This window comes from Rhinolophus ferrumequinum, chromosome 11, assembly GCF_004115265.2.
Source record: "Rhinolophus ferrumequinum isolate MPI-CBG mRhiFer1 chromosome 11, mRhiFer1_v1.p, whole genome shotgun sequence".
Lineage (NCBI taxonomy): Eukaryota > Metazoa > Chordata > Mammalia > Chiroptera > Rhinolophidae > Rhinolophus > Rhinolophus ferrumequinum.
This window is the reverse complement of record NC_046294.1, coordinates 71924649-71944632: the sequence shown is the minus strand read 5'-3', so window position 1 is coordinate 71944632 and position 19984 is coordinate 71924649. Positions and strand designations below refer to the sequence as shown.

Here is a 19984-nt window from a genome sequence, read left to right as displayed (position 1 = left end):
ACCATAAGCAATATGTAAATGCATGCATGACCGTGTTCCAGGTAAAATTTGTTTACAGTCATAATCTGGCTGATATTATCATTGTCTCATCTGTTTCTTTTCCTTTTTTATTCATGGTAGGTACTTATTAATTATTCCTTTAATTTATCACAACTATTTTCTGCCTGCATCTGTAGCTTTTCTTGCTTTGAACTTGCTAGAAATTGGCTGTGGGTTTATTTAAATAAATAAATAAAGCTTTAGAATTATCTTATCTTCAGCATGTTTTTAAATGGCAAATTTGGTAGGGGGAGTATGGAATCTGTCTTACTTTGTTGCATAAACATACTGTATAAAATTTAATTAAAAAATATGCAAAGGTAATTCTTTCATTGAAAGATAATTGACATATATAACATTATTTCAAGTGGACAGCATAATGATTCGATTTTTGTATATATTACAAAATGATCACAATAGGTCTAGTTGACATCTGTCACCACACAGTTAAAAAAATTTTTTGTGATAACTTATAAGATCTACCCTCTTAGAAACTTTCAAATATGCAATACAGTATTATTGAGTAGTCATCATGCTGTTGTACGTATCCCCAGGACTTCTTTATTATAATTGTAAGTTTATACCTTTTGACCCCATTTCACTCACTCCCCACCGCATACTTCTGGCAACCATCAGTCTGTTCTCTGTACCTATGAACTATTTTTTTTTTTAATTCCACGTATAAGTGAGATCACGGAGTATTTTTCTTTCTCTGTATATTTCACTTAGTGTAAAGCCCTCAAGGTGCATCGGTGTTGTCACAAATGGCCATATTTCCTTCATTTTATGACTGAATCGTATTTTATTACGAGTCTATACTACATTTTCTTTAATCCTTCATCCTTCGTTGGACACTTAGGTTGTTTCCATGTCTGGGCTATTGCAAATGATGATGCAGTGTGCAGTGAACGTGGAGGTGTGGGTATCTTTTCGAATTAGTGTTTTCACTTCCTTTGGATAAATACCCAGAGATGAAATTGTTGGATCATATGATAGCTATGTTTAATTTTTTGAGGAACTTCCACACTGATTTCCATTGTGGCTGCACCAAGTTACTTTCCCACCAAAGTGTATATTCCCACCAAAGTGCAGAAGAGTTCCCTTTTCTCCACATCTTCGGCAATACTTGTCCTCTCATTTTGATGATAGCCATTCTAACAGGCATGAGGTAATAATATCTCACTGTGGTTTTGATTTGCATTTCCCTGATGATTAGTGATTCTGAGCATCTTTTCATTTACCTGTTGGCCATCTGTACGTTTTCTTTGGAAAAACGTCTATTCAGATTCTCTGTCCATTTCTTAATTGGATTTTTTTATATTAAGTTGTATAAGTTCCTTATATATTTTACATATTAACCCCTTATTGGATGTATCATTTGCAAATATCTTCTCCCATTCAGTGGGTCATCTTTTCATTTTGTTGATCGTTTCCTTCGCTGTGCAAAAACTTGTTAAGTTCGATATCGCCTCATTGGGTTAATTTTTTTATTTTGTTGCCTTAGCCCAAGGAGAACTATCGGAGAGGATATTGCTAAGACCAGTCGATGTTAAAGAGTGTACTGCCTGTGTTTTCTTCTAGGAGTTTTATGGTTTCAAGTCTTATATTTAAGTCCTTAATACATTTTGAGTATATTTTTGTATATGGTGTAATAAATTGATCCCATTTCATTTCGTTGCATGTATCTATCCAGTTTTTTCAGCACCACTTATTGAAGAGACTGTCTTTACCCCATTGTATGTCCTTGCCTCCTTTGTCACAGATTAGTTGACCATATAAGCAAGGATTTATTTCTGGGCTCTTTATCCTATTCCATTGATTGATATATATAGATATAGATAGATAGATAGATAGATAGATAGATAGATAGATAGATAGATAGATAGATAGATAGATAGATAGATAGATCTATATATATCTGTTTTTATGCCAGTACCATACTGTTTTGATTATTGTAGATTTGTAGTATAGTCTGAAATCAGGGAGCATAATACCACCCACTTTGTTTTTTCTCAAGGTTTCTTTGGCCACTTGGGGTCTTTTGTAGTTTCACATACATTTTAGGATTAGTTGTTGTAGTTCTGAGAAGAATGCAATTGGTATTTTGATAGGGATTGCATTGAATCTGTGTACTGCATTAGGTAGTAAGAACATTTTAACAGTATTAATCCTTCTAATCCATGAGCATGGTATATTGTTCCATTTATTTGCATTTACTTTGATTTACTTTGATTTCAGTATCTTATAGTTTTCAGAATACAGGTCTTTCACCTCTTTAGTTAAATTTATTCCTAGCTATAAATTTATTCCTTTTTTGATGCAATTGTAAATGGGATTGTTTTCTTAATTTTTCCTCCTTATCATTCATTATTGGTGTATAGAAAGGCAACAGATTTCTGTTTATTGATTTTGTATCGTGCAACTTTACTGTATTCATTTATTCTAATAGTTTTTTGGTGGAATCTTCAGGTTTTCTCTATATAGTAGTATCATGTCATCTGCAAATCTTTAGAGTTTTACTTCTTCCTTTCCAATTCGGATATTTTTTATTTCTTGTCTGATTGCTGTGGCTAAGACTTTCAATATTGTGTTGAATAGAAGTGGTGATAATGACACCCTTGTCTTGTTGATCTTAGAGGAAAAAGCTTTCAGCTTTTCACCATTGAGTATATATTGGCTGTGGGTTTGTCTGTATAGTCTTTATTATGTTGAGGTATGTTTTATCTATACCCATTTTGTTGAGAGTTTTTATCATATATAAATGTTGAATTTTGTCAAATGCTTTTTCTTCATCTATTAAGATGATCATATGATTTTTATCCTTCATTTTGTTAATGTGGTGTATAATATTGATTGACTTAAGGATGTTGAACCATCCTTATATCCCTAGAATAAGCCCCACTTGACCATGGTGAATGGATTCTTTAAATGTGCTACTGAATTTGGTTTGCTAGTATTCTGTTGAGGATTATGTTCATCAGTGATATTGGCATGTAAGTTTTCTTCTTTTGTGGTCTCTGGTTTTGGTATCCGGGTAATAACTCATAAGTTTGGAAGTGTTTCCCATCCTCTTCAACTTATGGAAGAGTTTGAGAAGGACTGGTATTAATTTGGTAGAATTCACCAGTGAAACCATCTAGTCCTGGACTATAGGTTATTGGTAGGTCTATGGTTACTGATTCAATCTCCTTACTAGTAATCAGTCCGGTGAGATTTTATGTTTTTTCATGATTCAGTCTTGGAAGGTTGTGTGTTTCTTCTGAGTTACCAATTTGTTGGCACATAATTGTTCATAGTAGTCTCTTATCTTTTGTATTTCTGTAGTACGATGTGTAATATCTCCTTCATTTTTTTATTTTGAGTCCGTGTGTGTGTGTGTGTGTGTGTGTGTGAATTTAGCTAAAGGTTTGTCAATTTTGTTTATCTTTTCAAAGACCCAGCTTTTGGTTTCACTGATCTTTTCTATTTTCTTTTTAGTTTCTATTCCATTTATTTCTGTTCTGATCTTTATTTCCTTCCTCTGCTAACTTTGGGCTTAGTTGTTTCTTCTTTTGCTAGTTTCTTGAGGTATAATTTTACTTATTTGGGATTTTTCTTGTTTCTTGAGGTAAGCATTCATCCCTACAAACTTCCTTCTTAGAACTGCTTTGCTGCATCCCATAATTTTTGGTATGTTGTATTTCAGTTTTCATTTGTTTCAAGGTATTTTTTGATTTCTTCATTGACCCATTGGTTGTTCAGTAGCATGTTGTTTAATCTACACATGTTAGTGAATTTTCCAGTTTTCTTCTTATAATTAATTTGTAGTTTCATACCACTGTACAGAAAAGATACCTGATATAATTTTATTATTCTTAAATTTGTTAAGACTTATTTTGCACCCTAACATATGATCTTTCCTAGAGAATGTTCCATGTATACTTGAGAAGAATGTGTATTTTGTTACTTTTATATGAAATGTTCTGTATATATCTTAAGTCCATCTGGTCTAATGTGGCTTAAGGCTGATATTTCCTTACCGATTTTCTGTCTGAATGATCTATCCATGGATACAAGTGGAGTATTAAAGTTCCTTGCTGATATTGTATTGCTGTCTATTTCTCTCTTTAAGTCTGTTACTATTTGCTTTATATATTTAGGTGTTCCTATGTTGGGTGCATAAATATATACAAATGTTATATCCTCTTGGATTGACCCCTTTGTCATTACATAATGTCTTTGTTTGTCTCTTATTACAGCCTTTAAAGCTACAGTTTTAAAGTTTATTTTGTCTGATGTAAGTATTGCTACTCCAGCTTTCTTTTGGTTTCCATTTGCATGGAATATCTTTTTCCATCCCTTTATTTTCAGTCTGTGTGTGCCCTTACATCTGAAGTGAATGTCTTGTAGACAGGATATAGATGGGTCTTGATTTTTTTCCATTCAGCCACTCTGTCTTTGATTGGAAAATTGAGTCTAACTACATTTAATGTAATTACTGATAGGTATGGACTTATTGCCATTTTGTTAATTTTTTTATGGCTTTTTTGTAGTTCTGTTCTTTTTTCTTCTCATGCTCTCTTTTGTGGTTTGATGATTTTGTTTAATGGTATGCTTAGATTCCTTTATCTTTTATCTATCTACAATAGGTTTTTGCTTTGTGGTTACCATGAGGTTTACATATAACAACCTATATTTATAATAGTTATTTCAGGTTGATAACAAGTTATGTTTGAATGCATTCTAAAGCTCTGCATTTTTACTTTCCCCCCAGATTTTGTTTTTGGTGTTACATGTATCTTTTATGTTTTGTAATCCTAAACTAATTATAGTTGTGTTTTTACTAGTTTTGTTTTTTAACCTTCATATTAGCTTCAGACCACCACCTTTAGAACATTAGATCTTTCTGAATTTTACCTTTGCCAGTGAATTTATTCTTTCATGTGTTTTTCTGTTACTAGTTCATGCCCTTTCATGTCAGTGTAAAGAAATCACTTAACACTTCTTGTAAGGCTGGTCTAGTGGTGATGAACTCCTTTAACTTTTGCTATTCTGGAAAACGGTACATCAATTCTGAAAAACAACTTTGCCAATTAGAATATTCTTGGTTGGAAGTTTTTCTTTCGGCACTTTGAATATATCACGCCACTCCTTTCTGGCCCGCAAAGTTTCTGCTGAATATCTGCTGATAGGGGCATCCTGATGGCTCAGTTGGTTAGAGCGTGAGCTCTGAAAAACAGGGTTGCCAGTTCGATTCCCACATGGACCAGTGAGCTGCGCCCTCCACAACTAGATTGAAAGGACAACGACCTGGAGCTGATGAATATCTGCTGATAGTCTTATTAAACGGTGGGGGAGGGGCTTGTACATAACAAGTTGTTTTGCTGCTTTTAAGATTCTTTCCTTGTCTTTAACTTTTGACACATTAATTATAATGTGTATGAGTCTCTATGGGTTCATCTTATTTGGAACTTTCTGAGCTTTCTGGATCTGGATGCCTGTGCTCCCCCTGACTAGGAAAGTTTTTAGCTATTATTTTTCCAGTAAGTTTTCTGCCCCCTTTATTCTTTCTGGGAACTGTATAATGAGAATGTTAACCTAGCTAATTTTTGAGGGTCCCCCCCGCCAGAGGAAATTTTACCAGATGTGGCTGTAGATTTGGTGTATTTATGGGAAGAAGTGAGTTTAGAATCTTCCTGCCATCATCTTGAACAAGAATTACTCAACACTTCATCTTTTTTGTATTTTATGTTTAACATATATCACTTGTAAACTGTTGTTTTTCTTTTATCCAATCTGATGATCTTTATCTTTTAAGGGGTCTGTTTAGTCCATTTAATGTAACTTTAGTGTGATTTCTAGACTAGGCCTTGAACATTAATAGAATTTCACCATGCTGAAAATGGGTGGGAAACATTCCAGACAGAGGAATTAAAATATGACAAAGCAACAGAAACATAGAAATGAACTCCATGCCAGGGTAGAGTAGTTAGATCTGCTGGGGCAAAAGAAGTGGCAGAAGATTAGGCAGCGGAAGAAACATGGGCCTTGTTTGTCATGGCGAAGAGTTTAGCACCTTTTTGGTCTCACCTCTATTCCTTACACAGTTTGGAACACATGCTAGAAATGATCAAATTCTCTCGAAACTGCATGGTACTTTTGCAGAACAAAATGAAAATACAAGATATAGTTCTTGCAATTAATAACCAGCTAATTCTATTGAAAAGACAAAACAAGACATTAATTTTTATGGTAGTAATAATAATACAATTAAGAATTTAAAAAAATGAAAAATAAGTGTTCAATAAAAAGGGAGCATGGGAAGGAGGTCAAAATGGAAATGGCCTCTGATACACCGTACTGTAACAATTGTTTCGTTATCTTTCTTACTCATCCATGATCTCCTTCAGGTAAGGATTGCATCTTTTCTATGTCTGCAGAGCCTCCTAGCATAGTTCTTGGTATGGAGTAGGTCCTTGACAAGTGTGGGAGGAATGAGCGTGGCTGGTTCTTGAGTAGTGAGAAGCTAAGCTTACCTGGAGTGTGTTGGGAGAGAAGAACAATCAGAGTGAATTCTGTTGTGTGCTGAGTGAAGATTGCCAGGATGAGAGGCTTGCAAGGTTTTGAGCAGGAACAGAGGAAAAATACTATCAGTCTTGTCTGATGCCCTTGTGACTGTGATTCGTGTTTTTTTTGTTTTGTTTTTTGTTTGTAATTAGCAGGTTTACTAATTGGGGTTGAGACTATGGTGATGGAATAGAATGCATGATACCTATGACAAAAAAAACATAATAAAACCTGGACATTGTCTACATAGCACCAGCCAACTCCGGCCTAGTCTCTTGGCAGTCTGACAGCCTTGAAAAACCTTGCTGCTTTTCTGACCCTCTCTGCTCTGCTACTTTATTCCATACAGCTCTGGGAATGAACAGGATCACCCATCAGACTGAATTTCCTTTAACAACCCTGGACTGCATCTCACAGTTGTTAGCTCCCACTGTCCTTAGGCAGATAATTACATTGACTAAAAATACCTCTTTCAGTTCTTGCCAGAGTAAACAGACATCCTGTTTATATTAGTAAGAGATTTAGGTAGAGTGAAAGATAGTGTAACTAAAATGTGGAAATAAAATTTATTGCAGATATAGTATAACTTACTTAAAACATTCCAGGTGTTATTGTTCTGTGTTCATGTATATACAGTTATTTTCCTTTTTGGAATTTAAAAGTGTAAATTTAGGAACTTGTAAAAATATATTGATTTTCAGAAAAATGAACAGTTCTTTGTGATGACACTATTTTTTTTAAGCCCAATTTTCTTATTAGGTTCTTTCATCTAGATTTTTCAGTCCTGTGGATTTTTGGTCCGCAGGTAATTTGAATTCAGAAGAATGTTTTCGAATGAGTCTGTTGACATCGTGTGCTGTCCTCTTTGCTTTCTAAATAATGAATATTTCAAGGACCACACTGATATTTAGTTAGAAAAGAGGTTCTCAGGGTTATCAGAGTTTAAAAATATTCCCAGAGCCACACACAAAACTAATTGTTTTTTAATTCGCTCAAGCTGCAGTCTGTGCTTAGAGTCACAGTCTCCTCAAAATAACTCTGATACTAGAAATTGATGGTCCGTGTCTTAAATAGCTTAGTATTTGGAGCAACTGTAATAGGGGGAAAAAAGCTACTACTATGCCATTTTAAAGTAACTGAAATTTTAAAAAAATGGATATGTATTTTCAGCTCTGGTTTCAGTGTGTATTTGATGCCTTGATGAAAACAAATTGCCACCGTTAAGTTTGAAATATTTAAAGGGAAAAATATGGCACTTAAGTTTTTTTGGACTCAAGGGTATAGGACAAAGGAAAGTAATTTCAGCACAACAGCGTTATGCAAAGATAGTTGGAATAAATGCAGACTTTGAAGAGGATGAGTACTTTTACTTAGAACTAGAAAATACAGGCTGCTTTCTACTGGCCTTGGCCTAAGAAGGTGGCCAATTGGTATTAGTAGAACAAAAAGCCTGGGGCATCACTTTTTTTCTTTTTTGGATATTTACATTGATGAACTGAAAATCCCCTCTTCAATATAATGTTATTCAGATGGCAGCAGTGATAACCATGGAAATAGGGGCTCTATCTGGCCAGGCCTACTCTTTGGACTTCTGTGGGGAACTTTCCAGTGTAGCTCTGTAGGGGAGATAGATTTAATAAAACTAATGTTAAAACCAAGAACATTCATTGTGCAAGTTCTCTGTAGCAGGCACTGTCCTAAGTGCTCGAAGCAAATTATCTCAGTTTCTTCCAAATACTTTTGATATCCCTTCTTATAGATGGGGAAAGAGAGTGAATCTCAGAGAGGTTAAGTAGCTTGTCTAAGGTAACCCAGCCAAGTAAATGGCTGAGCTGATCCAGAACTTGAGCTCATACCCATCGTGTCTGGAAAATATCACCAACACTTGATCACGAGAAGAGTTAATTCTATCATAGAGAAATCATGCACAAGGAATAGTTCTCTTATCGCAAAACAAAAATGGAGAGCTAATTGGACTATTGTATTTTTACAGAAGTGACAAAACATCACCCATATCCATACATATGTTCTTTATCTTGTTCTTTTCCTCCTGAACACTGCAATTGTGGGGAAGGAAGGGCACAGATACCATTATTACAGCCCTTTCATTTCTCTGTAATTACATTAGTAATTAGGAGTTAAGACTGAGAAATTCTCTGAAATCTATAGAAGATTTCAAAACAAGTTTTGAGACTGATTTGACAAGTATTGACTGACTTAGTTCGTCTCACAGTGATTCGTTTCAAAGATCTGTAGAAGGAACCAGCAGCACAGTCACGACTGAGTGTCATACAGCTGCCAACAGACACATTTTGTTAGAAATGAAAAAACTGTGCACCTGAGTGTGTTAGTTTGCTAGGGCTGCCATAACAAAGGACCACAAACTGTGTGGCTTAAACAACAGGTATTTATTGTCTCACAGTTCTGGAGGCTAGAATCCACGACCACATTGTCAGCAGGGCTGCTTCCTCCTGAGGGCAGTGAGAGAGAATCCGCTCCATGCCTCTTGCCTAGTGTCTAGTGGGTTGCTGGCAGTCTTTGGCATTCCTTGGCTTATAGAAGCATCGCCCTGATCTCTGCCTTATCGTCATGTGGCGTTCTTCTTGTGTGTGGGTCTGTCTCCAAATAGCCCCGTTTGATAAGGATAAGTGTTACTTAACCCCCCATTTCGCCTTATAAGGCCCATCCTCATGACATCATTTTAACGTGATTACTCTGTAAAGATTGTATCTCCAAATAAGGTAACATCCGAAGGTTAGGACTTACACATGAATTTGGGGGTACACAGTTCAACCCATAACTCTAAACATCAACAACTGTGTGTCACATACACCCCTTCCCTGGCAATTCCACCCTTCCACCTACACTGAGGGGTTATCTATCCGTAGTATGTACATTTTATTGAATGAGTTGTATTTACCGTGTTTCCCCGAAAATAAGACATAGCCGGACAGTCAGCTCTAATGCGTCTTTTGGAGCAAAACTTAATATAAGACCCGGTCTTATTTTAGTATAATATAAGACTGGGTCCTTAATATATAATATAATATAATATAATATAATATAATATAATTAATATAATATAATACTGAGTCTTACATTAATTTTTGCTCCAAAAGACGCTTTAGAGCTGATTGTCTGGCTAGGTGTTATTTTTGGGGAAACAGGATAGTAGGAAGCCTCTCCTTTCCAGAATAATACCAAAGTAATAAAACTCTACAGTGATTCAAAGTTGGAACTTCTTTCCACCAACCTGGCCTGCTTCAGGATTGGAAGTCTGCAGTGGGAAAGTTGACATTGGTGGCTTCCTTCCTTGCTCTGCCTTTTTTCCCTCACTTCTGCTCATTTTGACCCTTACAGGATCAGACAAGGGGTTTAGGGAAGAAAGCCAGTTGGGTGAAGGCTGGGATGTTTTCAGCTGGCATAGGTGCCCTCATGGCCGACTTGGTTCTTTAGGTAGATTCCTGGGAGACCCTCCACCTGGGGCCTCCACTGCTCTAGTTCCCCTTATGCTGCAGTGGGACCTCCCCTCCCCCCACGCCCAGCTGACCCTCTGAAGAACTCTCGGGGGAGGCTTCTTTTAAGGCAACGCCATGGGGCCTGAGTTAGTTCAGGAGGAACAAGCACCTTTGCTGTTAGTGGCAATAGTCTGCTCCCAGTTCCGCGTTTTAAACTCTCCTGGCAGGTAGAGATAGCTCAGCCACACCATCTCACCTTTAGCTGTTACTTTTCAGGCTTGAGTCAAATCCTAGTGTCTGGCCCTTCCAATCCAGGAGATTGGAATCCAATCCTGGTCCTGCCCTTGAAGTGGTTCCTTCGGAGCCTTTCCAGCTTAGTTTGAAATGAGGGTTGGCCTTCACCTCTTTTCCTCCATGGGTGAGGCGGGCGTGGACACACATCAGTGACACTCCAGTAACTTACCCTCTCCCGGCCTTTACAACTTTTTTTATTTTTTATTTTATTTTGTTTTTAGTACTTTTTCATTTTATTGAGATATAATTGACACGTGACATTAGATTCAGGTACACAACATGATGATTCCATATTTGTGAAGCTATCAACCAAAATAAGTTTTAGTTAACATCCATCACCATATGTAATTACAAATTTTTTTTCCTTGTGATGAAAACTTTTAAGGTCTACTTTCTTAGCAACTTTCTAATACAGTCACCATCTATACATTACACTCCCATGACTGACTTGTATTTATTTTATAATTGGAAGTTTGTGCCTTTTAACCCCTTCATCCATTTCACCCACCCCCATGCCTTTACAACTTCTGCTTAGATGCTGGAGGAGACTGAATGGCTGACTGGCAAAGTCTGGTCAGGCGCAACCCTTTGCAGGTGCTAACTCTGCCAACTCCCGCAGGTGTACTAGGCAGAACTGAACAGTTAAGGAAGAAGGGAGACATCCAGACTTCCATGATGGGATGGTATCATTTGTGGAGCAGCATGAATAACTTTTACTTACATTACAGACAGGGAGGTGGGTCACCGGATGTGAGTTCTGACCTTGAGGAGAGCATCCTCGCATTGCAGTTTACACACTTAAACATCATGAAACACAGCCTAATACAAAACTTACTTGCCTGTTTTGTCAGTTTGTAGATATTTTCAGTGGCTTTGTTTCTTTAACACATTTGGACTTTCTTCGTGTAGAACTAACCTGTTATTTATTACTCCCTAGTTTTGCCCATGTGACTTTGTGTAGTATGAGAAGAATTTCTGATTTGGGCAGGGAAAAGGGAGTGGGGCTGTGTGTGTGCTGAATCCCAAAGCAACACTGTTAATTGTTGTACTCTGCAAAGATCATTCTGTTCTAAAGATATGGTATAAACGCTGGTTCTTTGCTGTATTTAATTGCACTGCAATAGAATTCATTCACTAGTTTAAAATAAAAGGTGATTATTTCCATGCTAAAGTGTATTATATCTACACAGAGCATTCAGAATTGAATAATAAAAGATTAGTTCAACTTCATAGCATTTGCATCATCTACTGGAAAATTATTACTTATTGGTCTATATAGTACAAAAGTATTCATTCCTTTGGCCTTTTAAAAATATTAGATAATACTCAGTGGAAGAGTATTAGAGACCCAAATAGACCACACAACAGAGAGACTCAAAGTTGAGAAAATGTAACAGGAATTTGAAACATGCTCAAAGCTCCTTGGAAGGATGTGGTAGAGAAACTTTAAACTTTAAAAACCCTTACACTCATTAATTTATTCATCTATTCAACTAATATCTGTGACAGGAAGTATGGTAAGATGTTCAGACAGAGATGGTCAAGAGATTATTACTGTATCGAAGGAACTCAGTCCTCTGGAACTCAATTACTTGTTTCACATCTTCACAAAAATTCCTAACTTTATGTAAATCTAGGCTTGGTTCCTGTTGAGTATTTTACTGCTTTGAGAGATTTTATTGCTATATAGTGCAAAGTCTTAATGGACCAGGTATCTTTCATGCTGCTGTATTTGTTAGACCTCTTTCTTTACGTGTGACCATGAAAGTCACAGTGATGTGGGATCTTAATTCCCTAAGTTATAGCTCCAGTTTTAATGTTTCTTGCTATTCTTACAGGGAATACCACACATGTGCCTGCCAGCCATATAGATGAATCTTCCAAAAGCACTGTGAAACCATCTACAACTACAGTTTCCTCAGTCTCAAAAAATGAGACAGTCACCACCTCGAAACCCACAACAAAACCATCAACAACTACAGTTTCCTCAGCCTCAAAAAATGGGACAGTCACCACCTTGAAACCCGTAACATCCAAAAGGACAACACCACAGGTCTCAACAAATGTGACTTCTACCACCTTAAAGTCTACGACCAAAGTAACAAGTCTTTCACAAAACACAACCCGGATGTCAACATCCACGATGACCACAACCCACAATAGTTCGGTGACATCTGTTTCTTCATCAGTAACAAGTATGTATTAAAATTGACCTGTTTTTCCCATGCTGAAGATAGTCGTTAAATGCCACCTTTACATCATAATTCCATTCTGCCAAATAAATACAGAAATTTAGACAATGATTTCCTGTTAAATAAATCAGTTGTAGACATCAAGAAAAGAGTCAGTTGACTTAGTGTTCTTGTCCCTTAAAAAAAGAAAAGGATTCCAACTTAATCATGCCAAATAATGACTTTATGAGGGTTACCTGTGAATAAGTAATCTATCCTAACAGTATTTTATTTTATATGGTTTGAGAATTTGTTACACCTTTCTCTCTCTCCCTCATTATAGGAAGGAATTAGGCAGGTTCAATCTACATGATTTCTAAACCAAAATCATGGTGAACTTTGGTTTTAATTCATTTGTGCCATAAAGATATTTTTAAATGGTATTAGATATAATCACGTATGTAGTATCAAGAGCCTCAGCACTCTATTTTTTGCATTTTTAAAAATATAATACCCGTGAAATGATGAGTTCCGAAACCCTAAGATTGTCTTTTTAGTTATCCAACGTTGAAGTTCTCTTTGAAAACTAGTGATTCAATTTATCAGAACAAATAGCGGACTATGGTTTCTTTCGTGTGTGTTTATTTATTTTACTCCATCTAGTTTATTTTCTTTATTAGTACAATTTACATATGGAAATCAAGTTTTATGTCTCAGGGACTCTTGCCACAATAAAACCAAAGTTTAAATTCCCAATTTATTCAAAAGGAGAAATCTCAGAAACATTTCTTCAAATTGGATCCAGTTACAAGATTACAGCTGTGTTACCCAGACCTAATTTGTTAAGGCATGAACTCTTAAGAGGATCCCTAAGGAAAAATTTTCCCGAAATCCTGCTGCCTCTGAGGTTTTGGTAGACTGTCCAAGTCCAACACCATCAAACACCTTAAGATTTTGGGGTTGCAGATACTAGGGATTTTTCTTTAAGAAATGTGTTGGATAAACAAGAAAACTAGAGCGAGGCAAGTCACTAGACATACTGGAGACCAACTTTCTGTGCTTACATTCCCCCTTGTCCCCAATTCAGCATTCATTGATACAGAAATTCAGAAAGTTTTAGCTTATTACAATGTTTTTAAAAAGCACTAAAGCCTATTTTGTTCTGTTTTCTCCTAGTCACAGCAACTGTAAATTCTAAAGACAATAAAGGATCAAAATTTGATATTGGCAGCTTTGTTGGTGGTATTGCATTAACACTGGGAATTTTGTCTATTCTTTACATTGGATGTAAAACGTACTATTCAAGAAGAGGCATTCGGTATAGAACCATGTGAGTTTTGATTGACCAAGACTTTTTTTTTATTATTTCTGTATTTCTTTAAATATCATGACAAAATATCAGAGTAGGGGCAGTGTTCATCTCAGGGATAATTTGTAGATTTATGAGTTATGTTCCCATCAAAGTAAATTGTTTATGTACAGCTTCTGATGATAATTATTTACAAACAAAAATAGACATATATACCTATCAAAATGTTTGTATTTTATTGTTATCATACATTTTTTTTTTTTTACCAGACACCAGGTTAATCAACCCTTTTCACTTGCTTATAGCTCTAATGGTTAAGAACTACCTTATCATGTGGCTGTTGAACTAGCATGTCTTATGTTTGTCAGTAGTACTGAAAACATGGTTTTTGCTTTCTATGACAAAGAAAGCAACTAAAAGAATTCTTCTGACAACCACATTTTCCCTGATAATTTACTATATTAAGTAAGTTATTAGTATAATAATATACGTTATTTTATCTGTAGTAAAACCATCTTTTTTAGGTGAGTTTTATCAAGTCCTGATAACCAAACCATGTTGAGCCTTCTTATAATTCTGTAGGTCTTAATGATTTTTAGAGGTGTTATCTCCCGGCTTTTGTTACGCCAACAACATCCTTTTGGTTTTTTCTTTTGCATCTTACATGTACAAATACCACCAATTCATTCATTTGATTGTTAGTCTATGTAAACACCATAGAATAGATGACAATTTTCCAGAATTTGTTCTTTAAGTTTTTATACACATATGCATCTCACAGAGAGACTTTTCATGTCAGAAACATTTGAAAAATACTGATTAAGCGTTAAAATTTGCAGTATTTTTTTTAAAAACACTACATGTTCCTAGAAATATTTATCATCTGTTTTCGTGGTAAATTTAAGCAGTTAAACAGAAGGCATATTTTGATGATAGTAAATTAAATGCCACATTTTTCTATAACATCAATATTTATTGATATAGTTGAGGCTACAAAATAGTGAAGCAGTTAAATTAAGATGTGCGATTTTCCTTTTAAACTGCCTTAACTACAAAGTATGGAATTTTAGCTTTATGGGCTAATTTTTTCCCCACATATATGTGACCACATGCTGCATACCTGTGCAATAAGTCAGAGTCCAGAATCCCCATTCCTGTTAAGGGAACTGTGCTGGCGGAAGCAGAATTTGACTCTAATAGGACTCTTATTTTCATGTAGGAAAAGTAGATGGTGAAAATACCATGTTTAGTTGAGTGTAAGTACACAGTTTTGTTTTTTTCCACATTTTAACACCTCTGAAATTAGAATATATCTTAGAGTTTATGCGATGAGAAAGCACTGTGTTGTAGTCTAATTGGCTGTGTTTTTCTTAGTGCTACTAAAAAAAAATAGTGGATTTTAAAGCTAGTAGTTCCTTTGAAGTTATAAAAATCATGACATTCCATAAGTAAGGAGTTAATGTTTGTCCTAGTAAAGAAACTGAGACCTTCTATGTCTAGTAATAATGAGCATTTCCAGTTTTCATGTATTGGGTAATAACTGATTAAAATGTTAGCTCCTATGTTTCTTGCAGTTGCATGGAAAGACAGTGGAGTGAAATAGTTAAGAGATGGGGTCTGGGGCAGACAGACTTAGTTGTGAGTCTGGTTGACGGCTGACTACCTGGGTGCCTTCCCATGCTTATGTAAATGAGGCGCGTAGTGGATAGTGGTCAAGATGAGAGTTCATGTGCTTAATTAGCTTCTGATCATCTGTCTGATCTGCAAAATGGGAATCATAAATAAATAAAGCAAATAAATAAAAGTATCCTCTACACAGGGTTACTGTGATGATTAAATGAGTTAAGGATGTAAGTCGACAGTATCAATCTGGCACATAATAAATGCTCAAGAAATAATGGTGGTTTTCTTTTTCAAGAGGGTTATAATAGCTAACTGGGGAAAAGTCACACACCTACTAAAATGCAGAGCAAAGATTTGAGTGCAGGTCTGGTTGACAACCTGAACCACAGTTTGAATCCTTAGCCAGTACAGTACACCAGATACTTTGATTTAAGAAACTTTACACAAGGAATCACAATTAATTTTGATCCTAAAACTTGAAATTGTTACTTTACTTAAAATTATAAATGTGTAAGTAGTTTTGACAAATACAAAACAAAGTAACTTTAACTTTTGCTATATTACAGCGATGAACACGATGCCATCATTTAAGGAAATCCAAGGACCAATGGAGAGAAGATTGATGCAACCCTGTCAATTAGTTTAAGACAATATTCTCTTTCTGAAAACAGTATAAACAGGCCATGCAGATAATGTATAATATATAAATATGTAAAGATGCCTCATGATTACTAAAGGTAAAAATGGCTTGCTTTGGGTTGTTAATGAACATGTGGAGCATCAGTTAATGCAATGGTTACGTTCGCTTCTAGACAATACGTAAGACAAACATGGCCTGTTCCATTTTTTTGTGGCATTGGTCTCACAGGGCCAGTAATTGGAAAACACCACTGAAGGGCACGATGCCGTCTCAGCACACACAGTGGTTCACACAGAGAACTTCCATGCTGTTCAGGGCTGGATATATCCTAATTACCAATGCCACCCGACGGAAGTCTTATGAGTAAACCAGATCTTAGGCATAATTTTAGTTGAAGTGTCTCTTCAGAAAGCATCAATATTTTAATGTTTTAAAGCTTAGTACTTGGTTTAGAAACAAAATGTACCACCCCACCTCACCCCGAAAAAAAAACAGCAGAAATAATACCTGGGCTTTGTTAGGCCTGTTGGAGAGCCTGTGTTTTTATTAATAATTTCTTTTGCGCTTTCAATGGCAGTTGATATAACTATCTTTTTTCCTCTGTAATTTCAGCAAATTTCAATGTTTAACATGATAATGTTTTAAAGAGTTAGTTCTTAGCATTAAATAAGAAGTTAGATTATTTGCTACTGTGAGGATATCATCACCACTGGAAACTGCTTTATTTTATATTCAGCTATTATATATTTAGTGACTATTTTTTGAGATGTATGTAGAGCTGCTTTCAATACCTAGAAATGTTTAATGTAGTGTAAACACACCTAACTTAAAAAAAAAAAAGCCCCTTCTGAATTCCGAAACAACATTTAGAACTCTGTATAGTCAGAACTAGAGATGAATGCTGTTTATCAGGCCAGGGATTGTGGAGCTCGCCTCAGGCTACTAAACCTACAGGATGAAAGGCTGCCTTTTCCTGTACTGCTTATTTCACTCAAAACTTGGGGGAAACAATATTTTCACACCAGAACACCAATGTATTTTGGAATAAATGCTCATGAAGTTTTAAAACAGAAAATTTTAAGACAGGAAACTTACTGCTGCCTTATTTGGGAATTCTTCAGACCACTCCTCTTCCTCCTTTGCTGAAGACGAGGCACTTTTCATATGTACTACGTTAATGGAGAGAAAAAGCACAGCACTGCAGGGACACCAATATTAGCCACCAGGTTTTGGAGGGTTTCAGTTTTACAGTTTATATATATGCCAGCACTCAAAACTCAGGGTCCAGTTTTGACAAAAGATATATTTAGTCAACTAAATGTAAATACTAAGATAATATTTCTATCTTAGAATGGTCCAAGTAAATCACACCAATTAATAGTCTAAAAATGAGCTAAGATGTCCTAATGAACATGCACCAACATTTAATAGGAATTAAATGTAACTTCTGTGATCAGCTTTTGGTTTACAGAGAATATCATGTATCAAGAATTTTGATATAAATGAAGCATTTCTACTTACTGTGCGTTATGGCCAATGGATGGGATGAATATGGATGATAAAAAATTATCTAAAGTATGAATATGACAGGATAGATTGACACATGCAGAGTGGAAGAACTATTATGAAACACATGTTTATATTAGTTTGAAAAAAGATGGGGCTGATAGGTAAGTCGTATGTTACTAACTTAGCCCTAACTGGTCTTTCAACTACTGCTTTTGTATCTTTGAAAAATATACTTAAGATACATTTTATAGTAATGGGCACCTTTTAAGTATAACTTGTTTTGTCCCTTGCATTCTTTATATTTCAGTACTTCAAATCAGTCAGAACTTTGTAGATAGGCTTGAAATTTTCTTGAATACTTGTTTCTTTAGCACTTTGAAGTTAAAACAACCACTTTTTTTTTTAAAGTATCAAATGTCATTATATGCCTTTAAAGTTTCCTGTGCTTTGGGTTTGAAATAATTAGTTGTCTTTTCTCTGTATATAAGTTGTATAATTTGTTACTTTCAAATACTAGTACTTCAATGCAGGTCAGCTTTTTTTCGGTTATGTTCAAAAATTGAAAGAAACAGTGATGCAACCAATATTTAGCTTTGGAGCCCATTTCCTAAACATAAATTTATCTTCCTAATTATATTTACTCAAGCAAGTGTTCAGTTTTATTTGCATTCCTTGAGAATGTATTTACTTGAAAAGCAGTCCAGATGTATATCTAAATATTAGGCAGAGTCTAATCAATGATTTTTAAATTTCCTTGGCTAATCCATAAAATGAATAACTCAAATACAGACAAATGAGAGTTGGCAGTATATTAGTGATAATTTTGTATTCTTCAGAAAAACATTTAAAGCAAACTGCTCTTTTTCCTTTTTATTACAATGACCAGCTTTTGATATTTCATTGTTACTGAGATATATTTTTAGAATAAAATTTTGTTCTCCAAGAGTTTCGTGTGTGTGATTTTGCTTCATTTCATCATACTCAAGAGGAATTAACAGGATAGGAAAAAAACCCAAAATAAAAAGGCAGGTTGTTGGGGCTCAATTGACACTGTTGTCATTACCTGGAGCTTCAGCATCACCCAGAAATTTGTCAGCGCACATTCCTGAGCCCCACCCCACACCTACTGAATCAATATTTTGTTTTTACAGTCCTACCAGGTGACTGATCTGGTGAACACCAACGTTTGAGAAGCACTGCTCAAAGGATTTTTCATTTCAAGCTACTTCTTTAATTATGCTGGGTAGAACTTTTAAAATATATATATTCATAGTAGAAATAAAAAACTCCCATTCCCTATATAAATCAACTGCAAATGCATTATTGTATAGTATGGTTGGTTTCAACAGTTTTTTTCTTTAAAACTGGATATGATTTAATTTTATCTGAGAATAACAAATATTTATTATAAGGTAATCAAGGCGAGAGGTTGCAGTTTTCAGGAAATCCTGTATATAATAAAAAGTACCCTGGTCTAGTATTATTTGTATACAATTCTTCCTTCTTACCCTTGCTTTCGCTTCATTCTGGCACAGTTTATGCCCCCCCCCAACTTCAGCTTTGGGTGTGTGTTGCTTTTGACCCAGTGGTTTGGGAGTATATGTAATAAATAGTATATCTGTTAAAAAAAATACCCCTTAAAAAGTTTCAGCTAAATATTTTTTTAAAATTAAAGTATGCTATACATACAAAACAATGCAGAGAGTAACGTCACGAAGATAGCAACATAGGTCATTCCTGACTTCGCTCTCCCTCACAAGAAAAACTAACAACTATTTTTATGGATAAGAGACCACGACAGACTGCATTAGAAGGGTCAGAGCGATTACATATTGACTGCATTGCCCCTTCCCCAAGCCATCACAGCACCATGCCAAGCGTTCTCCCCTGAACCTGCAGTTCCCCCATTGGGAAAAGGTTGCCCAGGGTAGACATCCACTCCCCCAAAACTGGGGGTCACTTCTCATGAGCTCCCATTCTCGTCTCACCCTGGAAATCTGTGGGGCTTGACCACTGGGAATCTGTAATGCAGAAGGGGGCAAGGGCTTGCAACCATTTGCACTCAGAACTTGGCAGAGTTCCTACCTGAAATGAGCAAGTAGTAACCCCAAGCAGTGGCTTTGCTCATCTGTAGTCAAGTTTGTCGTGCAGTCTAACCAGGGAACGTTTTGGGATGCAGATCTACCTGATTGCGGTCCTCAAAGAGATTTACCAGCCCTGGAGCCTGTTCTACCCCTGCTAGGTCGGGAGCTGAGGCAGCCCAGCCCACTGATGAATATAGCACTAGAAGAAATTGAAAAATTACTAGAAACATACAACCTACCAAGACTGAATCCAGAAGAAAGAAAACCTGAACAAATCAATTACTAGCACAGATATTAAATCAGTAATCAAA

General features: G+C 35.8%; 1 protein-coding gene across 1 annotated transcript in view; it reads left to right on the top strand.

Moving 5' to 3' along the window:
• The window catches only part of TMEM123 (transmembrane protein 123), a 69804-nt gene extending 51300 nt beyond the window's left edge, over positions 1-18504 (top strand). Inside the window, exons 7-9 of the mRNA XM_033118951.1 lie at positions 12176-12532; positions 13685-13838; positions 16007-18504. Of these exons, the coding sequence (XP_032974842.1) occupies positions 12176-12532; positions 13685-13838; positions 16007-16031 (536 nt within the window). The 3' untranslated portion in view covers positions 16032-18504. The remainder of the gene's footprint in view (positions 1-12175; positions 12533-13684; positions 13839-16006) is intronic.
• Positions 18505-19984: the final 1480 nt, after the last annotated feature.